Raw genomic sequence first — 15,589 nt, 5'->3', positions numbered from 1 at the left:
TGTACTGGCATTTAGAAATGCTACTGCAAAAAATAATGCAGGAACTGCACTTCCCAGTCACCCCCCAATACCTTGCACAGAAGACAGCTGCCCCCTTTGCTCCACCCTTGATACACTTATGAATTAGGGCTCTGGAGGGGAATATGTAGTGGTAATACTGAGTTGCTGGGAGATCAGGTACTTGCTGTTTGGAGCAGGCAGCAGTGAGATGGTGAAGTGTGAGCTAATAGCATGCAAAACATTTTAAGCAGACCCTGGTTTCTCGCTTTTACTTTCCAATAAAAGAACTACAAATCTGACAAGCTACAGTGTACAAATTATTCCTCATAAAGCATATTTTTTCTAATTTGAAACTGGTATTCTCATACTATGATTACCATATGAGCTTCAAACTAAGTTTTAACTAGTAAATACACATTCTGTTGATCACAATAAGAAGATGACATGCAATTTACTTGAATGTGTGTTTATTTTTTATTTATTTATTTTATTTTACATTTGTTGACCGGGCTAGTCCAACTGGATATATTTCCATTTTCAGCAGAGGCCCGGGGAGAAAAGCTCCACATATAGACAAAAGGAGATACATCATGAGGACAAATGACATAATACACATTGTTACCTAAGTGTTTACTTCTCATTAAATAAAATTACATATATAAACCACTGCATATGCAAGTAATTAATAAGTCATCACAGCAACCCCTTCTCCTTCCAAAATTGCTGTATATTTACAAGGCAAAAGAAAGCAACATCTAAATGCAAAATCTAATAAAACTATTCACACCCTTGAAAATTGCACTGAGATTGTACAAACTGCTTTTTTTAGGGAAGGGGCACAAGGATGGTTCCATTTTTTTTTAAATGGTGCCTCAGATTGCACACATACATTTACAGTTATTCATTGTTGACTAATAGAAATACTAACAAAGTAGGTATGCAATCCACTGAAAAGTATATTCTCTTTAGATATTCCACTGGTCCTACAAGTCCACAGCATGATGAATTACAAAATGTGCTAGTCTCTTGTTTTTTTTTTTTTACTTTACTTATAGTGATTAACATTGAAAGAGCCTTGTAAGATTTATTGTGTAAAAAAGACAAGAAGAAAAAACTGTTGCAAAACACAAAAATGTCAAGCAGGAAAAGAAGGATGAACCACTCTACAGTAAATAAATACACCTATTCAGGCAGGCCAAAGTTTATTGAAAAGAATAAAATAAATGATAAGTGCTTTCATCCCATCCTGACCACTTCAGAACTTCATCAGATCAGATCATCAAATCTGATGAAGTTCTGAAGTGGTCAGGACGAAAGAGTTTATAATTTATTTTATTATTTTCAATAAACACCAGTACTGGTTTTATTGAATTTGGCCTGAATAGGTGCATTTATTTACTGTGAAGTGGTTCATCCTTCTCTTCCTGCTTGGCATTTTTGTGTTTTGCAAAGATTTTTTGTGTGCTTTCACTTCCGTATCATAAGTTCACAAAATTATACTTTTTGTAAGCATAAGCAAAAAAAGTATTACTAAACAGTATCAGTTGTCCTGCATCTCAGTTCTTTCATTCTTCCTTACAGACATTCCCTCCACTCTCTAATCTACTACAGGCATTTCAAGCCAGAATGCTTCTCATATTCCATTGACTCAACATGGCAACCACTTTTACTTCGTCGTATTTACTCTTTATTGAACTGTGTCCAACTAAGGAATAAAATATCATTCACACAACTTCTTTTCAACACTGACTGATGTTTCCAAGTAATAATGTTCACATTCAGTGCATACAAAAACCATCATACATTGAAACAAACATGCTATCAATAACACAAGTCCGTAGTCTAAAGTAATATCACAGGTAAAGTATGAGCTGCACTGACTGTGGCTGTAGGGGAAGTGAAGGGCAAATGGGCACTATTGTGGAACAAGGGGTGTAGTAAACTGTGGCACTGTGAAAAAGCAGTGGCCCTCTAACATAAAAATATTAAATCTGAATAATAATTATTGTATTTCAACTAAAGATGCAATACTTTGCCATAAGTTAAAACCATTTTGTACAATATACAACAGTTTTCTAAATAAAGATGCAATAAGTATCTTACCTTAAGTTAAAACTATTGGATACACTATTGTAAGGCAGCAATCTTCATCCAGAGTATGTCATGCTAGGCATTACTAGATCTTTCTTGGAGGCTTTGCCTGTACCGCTGGACTTATTTACTCCTATGGATGGCCTGCTGACATCTAATAGCTCCCATTTTATAAACTATTACTGCTTATGTGCATGCTCAGACAATATCTTTTTGTGTTTTCCTCATTAATCATACTGTTTTCTGATAAATTCCCATTACACTAATGATCTGAATTGAGATAGCGGTGGTTATTTTCTTTGAATTAACTTATGTGCTTTTATTTAACCCATTGAGCATTGGTTCTTTGAGATATATTATTCCCTAAAATTCAAATAAATAAATTAATAAGAAAAAATAGTTAAGCTGGTATTCTGCTGGTAAACTAGTGCTGTAAATTAGCCTACTCTGCCACTTACTGGTGAGGATTTTAGCAACACAGAGTAACAAGTTACTGAAATAAATTTGGTTGTAAATTTCTTATTACATACACCAGATGCATTACAAATTAATAAATCCTAACAAACAGATATAAAAGCATTCTGAAGTCAAGGGAGCCAAAATAATGGTACAAGTGTATAGTCATGTTAATAAGGCAGCAGAGTTATTTTTATCACTAAAACTGACTTAAATTCCTAAGATAAAGGGAATCCTAATTATCATACTGTGGTTTCATTGCTGAAAGGATAAGGCTCTTAATGGAAAACACAGCACCTATCTCTCCAAGGGTCCTTGTTGGTCCCTGCAACAGTAGCACTATTACAATATACTAGAGGTTCAAGGTTTAAGTCCCATATGAAAGAAAGCATTACACTTTTACTTCTTTGACTCTGAATTCCTAGAACAAATTTCAGCACTGTGCTATATTCCAAAATGTTAATATCTCAAAGAGAAACATTATTAAAAAATTATTTACAGGTTCATAGGTTTATAGGAGATTACAAGGGTACTCTTACATGCCTAGCCAGTTTTACCTAGATTTTACCCAAATTTCTACCCCTTAGAGGAAAGATAACAAGGGTCAGCAAGCAGTGTTTTGACAATTTTACAGACTGCCTCCTCAGGAGTGAATTTGCAATTTCTCATCAATTGGTCCAGGTTACACTTGAAGATGGTCATGAAAGGGCTTTATTTCACATGAACAGGAAGTCTATTCCAGAGGAAGGGAAATCTTTGGGATACATATTTGTCTCTCCAGCATGATCTATTCATGTCAGAGATCAGGTTTAGATCTTTGCAGTGGGTAACCCACATGCAGTTAGTTTTGTGAATATGTAACATTTCCATCAAGGTTGGATCAGATACTGCCTTGTAGGTCAGGGACAGATCACGTCTCAGTACTCAGCAGGAAGCTGAACACAGTGATAGGGCTTTTATTTGGTCCATTTGTGACATGTTGGTTATAACCTGTACTTTTCAGTGAGAAACTTTGAAGATGCTCCAGCTGTTGCAGGTGCCTGGTGAGGTACATGCCAAAGGGTGCACTGTACTCAATTATTGGTCTGATGATGGCCAAGTATGGTGGTAGTATGACATCCTTTGATATGGATACCATGCTCTTACATATAAACTGAGCCACAGAGAAGGATTTCCTCCCCACCATGAACACATGGTGGTCAAAATTCAGATTACCATCTATCTGAGTACCCATATCTACCACCTCTGGGTCCACTCTTGGAGGTGGTGCTATCAATTTTGTAATTTGCAGAGATATTTGATTTCCCAAAATATACTATTATGCACTTTTTCACATTTAGTTTGAGGCCATGGCTCTGACACCAGTCATTAGTCTGTGTCAGACCTTTCTGTAGCATATCAATGTCATTTGGGGCATCAGTAATTGCCCCCAACTTGCAGTCATCAGCAAACATGGTCAACCAAAGGCCATCTACATTTGCCTTGACATCTGAGAAGTATACCCTAAACAGGAGGGGGCCCAACACTGAGCCCTTTGGTACTCCACTAGTGACTGCCCTCTTGCTGGATGTGGATCCCCCCACTCTAACAAAATGTCCTATCAGTGAGCCGTTTGGCTATTCATCCGGCGACAAAGAGTTTTATGCCCAATTTTGTGAGTTCATCTATAACACCCAAGTGGGGTATTTTGTCAAATGCCTTGGCCAGGTCAATGTAGGTGTTATGCACTGTCTTACCCTCATCCATGGCCTTGTTGACCTTCTCAAAGAAGTCCACCAGATTAAGCAGGCAGGAACTGCCCTTGATAAAGCTGAACTGGGTTAGGTCTAGTGTCTGCAGATTCCCTATGTCGTTGTCAATCAGGTCCACGATTATCCTTTCCATAGCCTTGCATATGAGGCTAGTCAGACTTATAGGTTAGTAGTTTTCTGGGTCAGTTGATGTTCCACTTTGTGCAGAGGGATGATTGTTGCTGTCCACCACTCTACTGGGACAAAGCCTGTCTGGAGACTGTGGTTAAATACAGATTCAAGTGGGACAGCTAGGTCATGTTTCAAGCTATTTGATAGGCACCCAAGGATTCCATCAGAACCCACTGAAGCCATGTTTCCAGCTTTGGAGAGCACAGTCACAGCCTGTTTTTTTTTGTGATAACAGGCAAAGGAATAGTAGGCAGTATTTTTTGGGCAGTGACTAGAATATGAGGGGGTGAAATTTGAACTGAATTTATCAGCCAGCTGGTTTGCTATTTCTTCTGGCTGAGTATAGGTAGCAACATCTACAGCCAACTCAGCACAGTGTTGAATGTTTCCCTTAAGATTTCAGACATAACTAGAAATGCTTTGTGGTTATCCTTTGCTTGGGAGGATATTAAGCTGCGGTGTTGCAGCGGTAGCATTGTTGCCTCACAGCAAGAGGTTCTCCCGTTCGATTCTCGGCTGGAGCACCTTCTGTGTGGCATCTGCATGTCCTCCCCGTGGTCGAGTGGCGTTCGAAAGACATGCGTAGAATGGGCGTGCCTTCGTTGAAGGTTGGGCGTCGAGCTGGCACCTCGGCACCCGTAAAAAATCTACTGCCAATCATTAGCGGACCGGAGTTCCGCTGTGGCGACCCCTAACCGGGAAAAGCCGAAAGAAGAACAATTTAGCTTTTGAAGACTTGACTAGTTTCTTGATCTGCCTAGTGAGACTAATGAGGGATTTGTTCTCTGTTGTACACCCTCCCACTTACTTCTGGAAAGGAATTTTTTCCTTCTGATGTATAGTTTATTATTTATGCCAGGGGGTCTACCAGGGTGGCTTATTTTTCCAGCTAGTCCTGGGTTTAGTTCAGTCAGACACTGCTGTTTCTATGCAGCTGTATAAGTGGTTATACAGGGCATTAGTGTATATGTCTGCTATAACATAACAGAAAGTAATTTGCCATGGAAAAATTCTTTAAGGTATTATGGGGGTGGTACTGTTACATTTATTTTAAAGGATACATATTTATTATCCAATCTTACCAGTGAGGAAATTGTGCTGCAGGGGGGGTGCAATGCTCCCCCATATCTGTGAGTACTATATCAAGGATATTTAAGCCCCTACTGGGAGTGCAGGCCAGCTATTCCAGAGCATTTGCACTGACAATGTCCAGGAATCTCTGACCATGAATGTTAGTAGTCATGCATGTTTCCCATTTTATGGTGGAGTAGTTAAAATTGCCTATGAGTAATGTGTTGGGCTGAATGGTACATGATTCTAGTAACTTCAGGTATGTGGAGTGTTTTCATGATTCATGGTTGGGGACCTGTAGCTAGCTAGTACTAGGATTTTACCTATAGTTAGCTGAACATGGAGTAGCTCAAGCAAATCATTCTACTTGACCAATCTAGAGGTGTGATTTTATTTATTTATTTGCAAATGGAAACACCTCCTCCTTTCATTTTTTTCCATTTCAGAGGGTCATCTGAATGTGTGATAGGCATTGTAGCTTTGCACTGCTGTGATGCTTTCTGCAGCCTTGAACCATCTCTGTAACTGCACAGATGTTACCATTCTCCAGGGTTAGAAGAGGTTGCAGGGAGTTCAGCTTTTTGTTAAGACTCCTAACATTGAGCAGTAGTACCTTCAGCTTGGCATCAGAAGAAATTTTTATGTTGGTAGGTCTGTTGGTTTGGCACTGCCTAAAAAAGGCTCTATTGGAATAGCTAATGCCTTAGCCAGTATTTGAAAGCCTAGCAGTGATAGGTGCAGACCATCTCTGGCAAAGCAGGGTGGTCTGTTGATCATATCTCCCCAGGCTAACAAATACTGGATCCTCTTGGAATGACACCAGGAGCTAAGCCAATTATTGAAGTCAATCATTTTCTGTATGTATTGTGGTATCATTCTTCAACCCAGTCACGGGAGATGCATAAGCCAGTGTATTTGTTTGTGCCGGTCCTAAGCCCGGATAAATGGGAAGGGTTGTGTCAGGAAGGGCATCCGGTGTAAAATGTTTCCCAAATGACATATGCGGACAACAATACAGCTTTACATACCGGATTGGTCGAGGCCCGGGTTAACCACGACCACCACCAGTACTGTTAGCCAACAGGGTGCTGGCAGAAATTGGGTTACTGTTTGCCGAAGGAGAAGAAGAGGGGGAAGGCATGTCCGAAGGCAGGAAGAGAGGAGAAAGGTTTGGAGTGTGGTAGTGAGGGTAGGAACTTTGAATGTTGGTAGTATGACTAGTATAGGGAGTGAGCTAGCTGATATGATGGACAGAAGGAAGGTTGATATATTGTATGTGCAAGAGATCAGATGGAAGGGGAGTAAGGCCAGGTGTATCGGAGGTGGGTTCAAATTGTTCTATCATGGTGTGGATGGAAGGAGAAATGGGGTAGGTTTATCCTGAAGGAACAGTATGCCAAGAGTGTTTTGGAGGTGCAAAGAGTGTCAGATAGAGTGATGTTTATGAAGCTGGAAATTGATGGTGTAATGATGAATGTTGTTAGTGCATATGCTCCGCAAGTTGGGTATGCAATGAATGAGAAAGAAAAATTTTGGAGTGTGTTGGATGAAGTGGTGATGACTGTACCCAAGGGTGAGAGTGGTGATTAGAGAAGATTTCAATGGGCATGTTGGTGAAGGGAACAGAGGGGATGAGGAAGTGATGGATAGGTATAGTGTTAAGGAGAGAAATGATGGTAGTGGATTTTGCGAAAAGGATGGACATGGCTGTGGTGAATATGTATTTTAACAAGAGGGAGGAGCATAGGGTGACATACAAAAGTGGAGGAAGATGCACATAGGTGGATTATATTCTATGCAGGAAGACCAGTTTAAAGGAGATTGGAGACTGTAAAGTGGTGACAGGGGAAAGCGTAGTTAGGCAGCATAGAATGATGATCTGTAGGATGACATTGGTGATCAAGAAGAGGAGGAGGAGGAGTGTGAGAGCAACACCCAGGATCAAATGGTGGAAAATGGAAAAGGGTGATTGTGAGGTGGAGTTCAGAGAAGAGTTAAGACAGGCACTGGGTGGAAGTGAAGAATTACCAAATAGCTGGGTAACTACAGCAGAGCTAGAGATGGCTAGAAAGGTGCTTGGTGTAACATCTAGACAGAGGAAGGAGGACAAGGAGACCTGGTGGTGGAATGAGGAAGTACAGGAGAGTATACAGAGAAAGAGGTTGGTGAAGACGAAGTGGGATTGTCAGAGAGATGAAGAAAGTAGACAGGAGTATAAGGAGATGAGGTGCATGGCGAAGAGAGAGGTGTCAAAGGCTAAGGATAAGGTGTATGGAGAGTTGTATGAAAGGTTGGACACTAAGGAGGGAGAAAAGGACCTGTTCCAATTGGCTAGACAGAGGGACCAAGCTAGGAAAGATGTGCAGCAGGTAAGGGTAATAAAGGATAGTGAGGGAAATGTACTCACAAGTGAGGAGAGTGTGTTGAGCAGATGGAAAGAGTACTTTGAGGGGCTGTTGGATGAAGAGAATGAGAAGGTGGGATGATGTGGGGATAGTGAATCAGGAAGTGAAACAGATTAGCAAGGAGGAAGTAAGGACAGCTATGAAGAGGATGAAGAATGGAAAGGCTGTTGGTCCAGATGACATACCTGTGGAAGCATGGAGGTGTTTAGGCAAAATGGCTGTGGAGTTTTTAACCAGATTGTTTAATGAAATCTTGGAAAGTGAGAGGATGCTTGAGGAGTGGAGAAAAAGTGTTTTGGTACCGATTTTTAAGAATAAGGGTGATGTGCAGAGCTGTAGTAACTACAGAGGCATTAAACTGATCAGTCACAGCATGAAGTTATGGGAAAGAGTAGTGGAAGCTAGGTTAAGAAGGGAGATGATGACTAGTGATTAGCAGTATGGATTTATGCCAGGAAAGAGCACTACAGATGCAATGTTTGCTCTGACAGTGTTAATGGAGAAGTACAGAGAAGGTCAGAAGGAGTTGCATTGTGTCTTTGTGGACTTAAAGCATATGACAGGGTACCTAGAGAGGAGTTGTGGTATTGTATGAGGAAGTTGGCAGTGGCAGAGAAGTATGTGGTACAGAATATGTACGAGGGTAGTGTGACAATGGAGAGTTCTGCGGTGGGAGTGATGGATGTGTTTAAGGTGGAGGTGGGATTACTTCAAGGATCAGTTCTGAGCCCTTTCTTATTTGCAATGGTGATGGACAGGTTGACAGACGAGATCAGACAGCAGTCCCCGTGGACTATGAAGTTTGCAGATGACATTGTGATCTGTAGTGAGAGTAGGGAACAGGTTGAGGAGACCCTGGAGAGGTGGAGATATGCTCTAGAGAGGAGAGGAATGAAGGTCAGCAGGATTAAGACAGAATATATGTGTGTGAATGAGAGGGAAGATAGAGGAATGGTGAGGATGCAGGGAGTAGAGTTGGGAAAGGTGGATGAGTTTAAATACTTGGGATCAACAGTTCAGAGTAATGGCTGTGTGCGAAGAGAGGTGAAGAAGAGAGTACAGGCAGGATGGAGTGGGTGGAGAAGAGTGTCAGGAGTGATTTGTGACAGATGAGTAGCAGTAAGAGTAAAAGGGAAGGTCTACAGGAGGGTAGTGAGACCAGCTATGTTATATGGGTTGGAGGCAGTGTCATTGACAAAAAGGAAGGAGTCAGAGCTGAACGTGGCAGAGTTCAAGATGTTAAGATTTGCACTGGGTGTGATGAGGGTGGACAGGATTAGGAATAAGTATATTAGAGGGTCAGCCCAGGTTGGACAGTTTAGAGACAAAGCCAGAGAGGCAAGACTGTGTTGGTTTGGACATGTGCTGAGGAGGGATGCTGGGTATATTGGGAAAAGGATGCTAAGGATGGAGCTGCCAGGTAAGAGGAAAAGAGGAAGGCCTAAGATAAGGTTTATGGATGTGGTGAGAGAAGACATGCAGGTGGTTGGTGTGACACAGCAAGATGCAGAGGACAGGAAAAAATGGAAGCAGATGATCCGCTGTGGTGACCCCTAATGGGAACAACCGAAAGAAAAAGAAGATTGTGGTATCATTCTTGGTGAGGGCATAATGCTGCTCAATGCAAGGATCAAGCCTGCAACATGTATTCAGAGAGGTCCATCATGTCTCTCTTCGTATAGTGCAGGAAGGTAAGTCACAAGTCATTCACACTCATGTGGACTATGACTGAGTCATACTGGTACTTGTGGTTGAGTGACCTGAGTGCCTGTGTGATCTGGTGAATCCTAGCCCATGATAGGCAACTGACTGCAACCCTCTCTTTATCCAACCTGGTGAGGAGGGAGTCTGTATGTCTCACAATTGAGTCTCCTATGACCATGATGTTCAAATGTGTGAAATTTCACCTTAGTGGTTTGCTTATGGAAATACTGTGATGTGCATTTTTGTGTGTAATTGTTGGTGCTGACTTGGTTTTATTTGCATGTGGTTTCTGAGGGCAGTGTATTTAAAAATAATTACCTATCTGCTAGGTCAAGTATCCCTATAGTTCTTAATAGATGAATAACATTTATGTATGAAATGAGCAGGAGAAAATTCATTCACCAATTTTCTAATTTCTTCATTGACCAATATAATCACAACAGTGGCTAATTCTTTTTTAATTCTTCGGGGTAACCAACTGCAGTAGTCATACAAGCCAAATACCAGCCTATGCCTTATAAAAACAATTCAAAATGCATTGTTTTATAATGATTAATTTTTAGCAATATGTTTACTGTAGATGCCATTAAAACATTAAACAAATGATCAAGCCTGCAACATGTATTCAGAGAGGTCCATCATGTCTCTCTTCGTATAGTGCAGGAAGGTAAGTCTCAAGTCATTCACACTCATGTGGACTATGACTGAGTAGCATCCTTCATATTAAACCTGGATGATTAGATGGGTACTCATAATTTTATTCCAGCAGTGACCTTCTTTGCCCTTCTTGAAAAGGAGGCTACAGCATGAGGGCGGGTATTGGCAAGATATAAGTGATCTTCTGATTCAAATGCCTTGTATTTCCTATGGTCCTATGTATGCAACATACTAGTTCTAGCATGTGTTGCTATCAGTAATTCGTGTATATGTTAATGCATACATGAAAACACTCTTGCGTTATTCTTCATTTTTATAGGGGTGTTAGGGCACAAACATGGTACTCTGGTACTACTTCAGTTCATCATTATTACACTGTCAATATTTTCATGTTTTAAAAGTTATAGCAACACACATCAATTTACCATGATATCAGCTTAATGCTGGTGGAACAATCTTAAATGATCTACTTAAAGGTTATCAGTATGAAAATATATGGTTTATGAGGACTGTGCACATATTTGTGTTACAGTTTTAGGTAAAATACATATACATATATATATATATATATATATATATATATATATATATATATATATATATATAATATTTTAACTTTAGCAGGGATTTTTTCAGCATTATGTGCTTGAGTTTTTTTCTGCTGACCTCACATTTATAATCACAAACAATTATGAATCTCTGTTGATACACTCAGGCAAAACTTTAAAGGAACTGAATATATTCTCATTCTTGGAATATAGTTATTTGATCAAATTTCTTAACTGAAAGTATATTTGGATGTGATACTTCTTCATAGGTGAACACTAGGCTAATTAAGGCTTAGCCAGTAACCTGAGATCAGAACCAAGCCCTGTACCTTTTACTTATGAGGTTGAGACCTTAACTATTATACCAAACCCACTCCCTTTCATGCTTAAACATTAAATTGCAAGTGTGGTTTGCTAGCTCTTTCAAGAACAGATTCATCTGTTTTATGACTAAAATATATGATTAAAGTGTTATAACTATATGTTCTTTGGTATGGAACAAATGCAGTTTGCAACTGCAGCTTTGTAGTCTAACAACAGGCTCCATACTGTCTATTTTTATACATATCTATTCCTTAATAAATACTATTTTTTAGTCCCACATTAACTGTCTCTCTTGTCATCAGGCAATTTCTGAAGTCCTTCTCACCCTCCTTTCCCCTTCCACCCGTCTGACTTACTCCTTCAGGCCAAGACTCTGCAAATGTAGAAACTTTAGTGTAAGTGACTTTGGGAAGCATATAGAGAACAGATTATAGTATTCTAGAACAGAGGAATTGTGATACCTGCAGAAGGATTTTTTTAGTATGTCTTACCCATTGTCCTGACAATATCCAATGTGCAGTACATATGTGCACACCACTCTACTAGCATCATTGGTCACCACCAAGAACTAATAGTCTTTGGCGATAAACACCTTCCCTTTTTCCAAGATATGTTACCTGACAAAAGAGACATTCCATCTCCCCCCAGCTGACTCCTCAAGAACAGAATTTGCTAAGTTTAAGTGAAACCTAATTGCAAGTGTGCTATTAACAGTTTCTGGTAAATGACTGCATGTGCTCCAATATAGAAAACTCTACTTTCCCTGAGCTGCACCTATTTTGGTTTAATGAAGTATATTACATTTTACTGCCACAGAGAAGTCATTCAGAAGATTAAAAAAAAAAACACTAAACATGCATACAAACTGAAGAAACATCCTATAAGTTTAGAAGGTTGTTAGGTTCACAAGAGTCCTTGACACTCACTAGTGAGTGTTCCTGTGTATATCACTTTTTTCCTCATGGCTGTTATATCTAATAAGCGTTCACTTCAATTCAAACTGGTGCAGTATATAACTTCCCATGACAAATTACTCAACAGTCAAATAATCAGAGCAGAAGAGGGGTTTTTATCGGAGGATAGCAGCACATATAATGTTTCTTCATTAGGCTCTGTTACACTTTTTTTTTGATGAGAGCAAAAAAAAAAAAAAGACTATGATACTGGTAGACAACATACCATCAAAGGCAAAGGGACTGCTTTACTACAGAATAAGAGCAAGTCAGAGCTGTTATCACATTTACTAATTTCCTTTAGATATGTATTCCTAAAAATTAATGTACTTGATTTCGAACAATAATGTTATCCAGACTGGATACCCTGAATACAAGTGTAGCTGACACAGTTATAAGGCCATTCATCTGAAGCAAGAGGTCTCACTACACTTCAAGACACATAACATAACTTGCCACATAACTTGCACTTTCAGATGTTATCACTAAATTCGGAGCTAGCTCACTGGTTTAAGTTGTGAGAGTGGTTTATAATATAAACTGTTGAAATTCATTCTTAACTTCACAAAACAAAATCACATGGCACATGAAACACATAATGATAAATACAATGTGGGTCTCTCTCTCTCTCTCTCTCTCTCTCTCTCTCTACACATGCACACACTCACAGCTCTCAACTAATTTATTGTCCTGATGGTGGCGTGGCACATACAACATTATTATGTAGACTCTGGCTCACATACTACATATCCATTTCACAGCACCTTGCCTCATTACACTACATCTTCAGTTATGTGATGACAGCAACCCTGCATGGCCACAAGGGTACATCTTATTAAAACACTCTAATGATGGGGAACTCAAAAGAGTTAAAACGCAAAAAATGTATACAGAGGTACAATAATCTAGGGACTCCAGTTCAGAAGGCATACTGTTACTTAACAAAATCTCCTTCCTGCTGTGTGGTGCTAGTTGCAATACATCTACTTTAGCACATGAGAGCTCATCACCTTTATCCATATCCTAGAGTGCATTCCTCTTGCAGGGTGAAGAAGAATGTTTTATGTACCTGAGTACTTCTTTAAACAGTGGAGACATTATGACTGGCCAAGCAGCATTGCTTCTTACAATGGAAATTATTGTACCACAATAAAGACATAAGGAAGGCCACTGAAAATGATCAAAAAAGCATCCCTTTTCCCCTGGTATTCATCAATTTAATTTTTTCTCCAGAAATATCTTGCTCCAGGACTTGATGGTATCTAAAATACAACTTGCAAAATCGAGGCTTGCCTGGGGAAATGGCATGTGACATGAAATGAAAGAAATGAGGTATCGTCCTGTGCAAAACTCTTAGAAAGCAAACTAAGTTTGCTATAAAGAAAAAGACAGATAATTGTTTACTATAACCTTGCTGTGTACAGAAAGCAAGAATCATACAAAACAGAAACTGAACATTGCGCTGATATACTATTTAAAAAAGTACCCTTCTGAAAATAATAATTTTAGCTTATTTTCTTTGAAATGTCTTACTATAAATCAGCACTAATGGCAAGTCTAAGTAAAACAGAGACAATGAAATGGCAATGGGTTAAAATTATATTACATTTTATCTAATTTACCATCCATTTATTTAACAGAACACCACTTACGCAACTGCATGCTGAGCTTTTAGCTATAAACTGGAAGAAACGGTGATGGAAAATCCCACATCAGTTTAGTTCCATGGTACTGCCAAGTTAGAATTTCTGACATCTTTATGAACCACATCTTGCCAAGAATGTTACCTCTTAATTTCTCCATTTGTCTTTCCAATATCCATTTTACAGCACACAGAAATGCAATTTGTCTGAAAACTCTTGACTACTAACATTGACATCTTTTGATATTTGCTGTATTGATTCTTTGCTTTTATCTGCTTCGTATGAGTCTTGCTTTCTGTACACAGCAGTATCTTGTCATTTAAATAATAGTTTCTAGAATAGCTAATTATTAGAACATGTTGCTTTTGAGGGTTCTTGTGCTTCCAAAAAATGTAAATTTGCATTTCTGGTACCTTTGAGCATACCACTTACAGACATAAAGACATGACATTTTCACTCCTGTAAATTCATGTTCTTAGAAAATGCTTCTCTGCAAGTTTCACAATGTGAAGTCAAATACTCTAGCACAAATACATTAAAATATATAGCAGGTAATACATTGCATCTGAACTTAACGAGGAATTTACAAAAGTTTGGCCCACTGACATACTTATTTTGCATTCTAAGTGGAAAGCCTGGTAACCTATGTAATCAGAAGCAGTCTTTCAACAGCTGAAACTATTAAAAGGTATTACTTAAAAAAAATAAAGTGATGTTTTTATTTAAATTTATTTCTAAGTAGCAGTGTTGTTTTACAGCTCAGTAAACGGTGTAATATAGGAACTAACCAAATGCTTGGAGAATGACAATCTCAGAAAAGAGATACATACACAGTTATCACAAGTGATATCATTCAGTTTGGGAAGACTTGTCAGTTTACTTTAACTTCTTATAACTAAGTAAATGATATCCCAACTGTCTTCCAACATAGTTTTGAGTGTTTGAAAAGTTGTATAAGTGACAGATCGATAGCAAATACTGGAGCAAATTCTGCCTATATTAAGCACCCTACTGACAAACAAGTATGCATACGTATCTTTGTTAAAATTCTGCCCTGCCCCGTTTATTGCTCAATCCATCCTTCATGCCATACACTTATTTTCACATCGTTTTGTCTGAGTCAATCCCGCTGTACATTCGTTTGAAGCAAACATTTTTAACACAATTCTCATCTGAGGAAAAGGTGGGGGGGTCACACTGATACCCAACTTCATTGCTCGAATCCTAGCAGCAGCAGTCTGACAGCAGTTTCAATTAATTTTAAACGTATTCATGCCTCAGATTAAGTATAAAACGTTCTAACTCCAGAAAGTTTACACTTCTAGGACACTAACAACAAACCAACAATCTATCTGTGCTGGGCGGACGCCCTGTACAGCAGAAACCAAGTAAGTTTACATCACTTGTCAAACGCTCAGAGATCACTGTAAATATTAACACAGATTTATATAACTAGTTCCCATACGAAAGCGGATAAAACTAATTGCTTACCCATGCTGAAATGTGTCAGACTACCGTAAGCTTGATAAAGTTCGTGGCCCAAACTTTGCTAGCTTGCGGTGCCGGAGGGGGTTTACAGAAACTAGTACTGAGACTAGAGAGCTGCTGTTACTCGGCTACAGGGCTTTAGGGGCTGACGTCAGCGGTCCGGATTACAGCACTGCACGGGCGGGGGTAGAGGAGCTGCCCGGTTACATAGAAAGTCATCTGAACTGTGGGGTCTCTTAGCAGGGCCCCAGTCCTATTTGAGATTCTTACCACAACCAAGTACAAATCAGTACGGGGAGAATTACATTCACTCCTTCTCCTTGCATT

At 39.3% G+C, this 15,589-nt stretch overlaps 1 protein-coding gene across 1 annotated transcript in view; it reads right to left on the bottom strand.

Moving 5' to 3' along the window:
- Window positions 1–15,385, bottom strand: part of GPM6B (glycoprotein M6B) — a 1,017,601-nt gene extending 1,002,216 nt beyond the window's left edge. Inside the window, exon 1 of the mRNA XM_044072527.1 lies at window positions 15,266–15,385. Within this exon, the coding sequence (XP_043928462.1) occupies window positions 15,266–15,269 (4 nt within the window). The 5' untranslated portion in view covers window positions 15,270–15,385. The remainder of the gene's footprint in view (window positions 1–15,265) is intronic.
- Window positions 15,386–15,589: the final 204 nt, after the last annotated feature.

The sequence above is a fragment of the Protopterus annectens genome, chromosome 5.part0, assembly GCF_019279795.1.
Source record: "Protopterus annectens isolate FY-2018-M chromosome 5.part0, PAN1.0, whole genome shotgun sequence".
Taxonomy (NCBI): domain Eukaryota; kingdom Metazoa; phylum Chordata; order Ceratodontiformes; family Protopteridae; genus Protopterus; species Protopterus annectens.
This window is presented reverse-complemented; position numbering and strand designations above follow the sequence as displayed.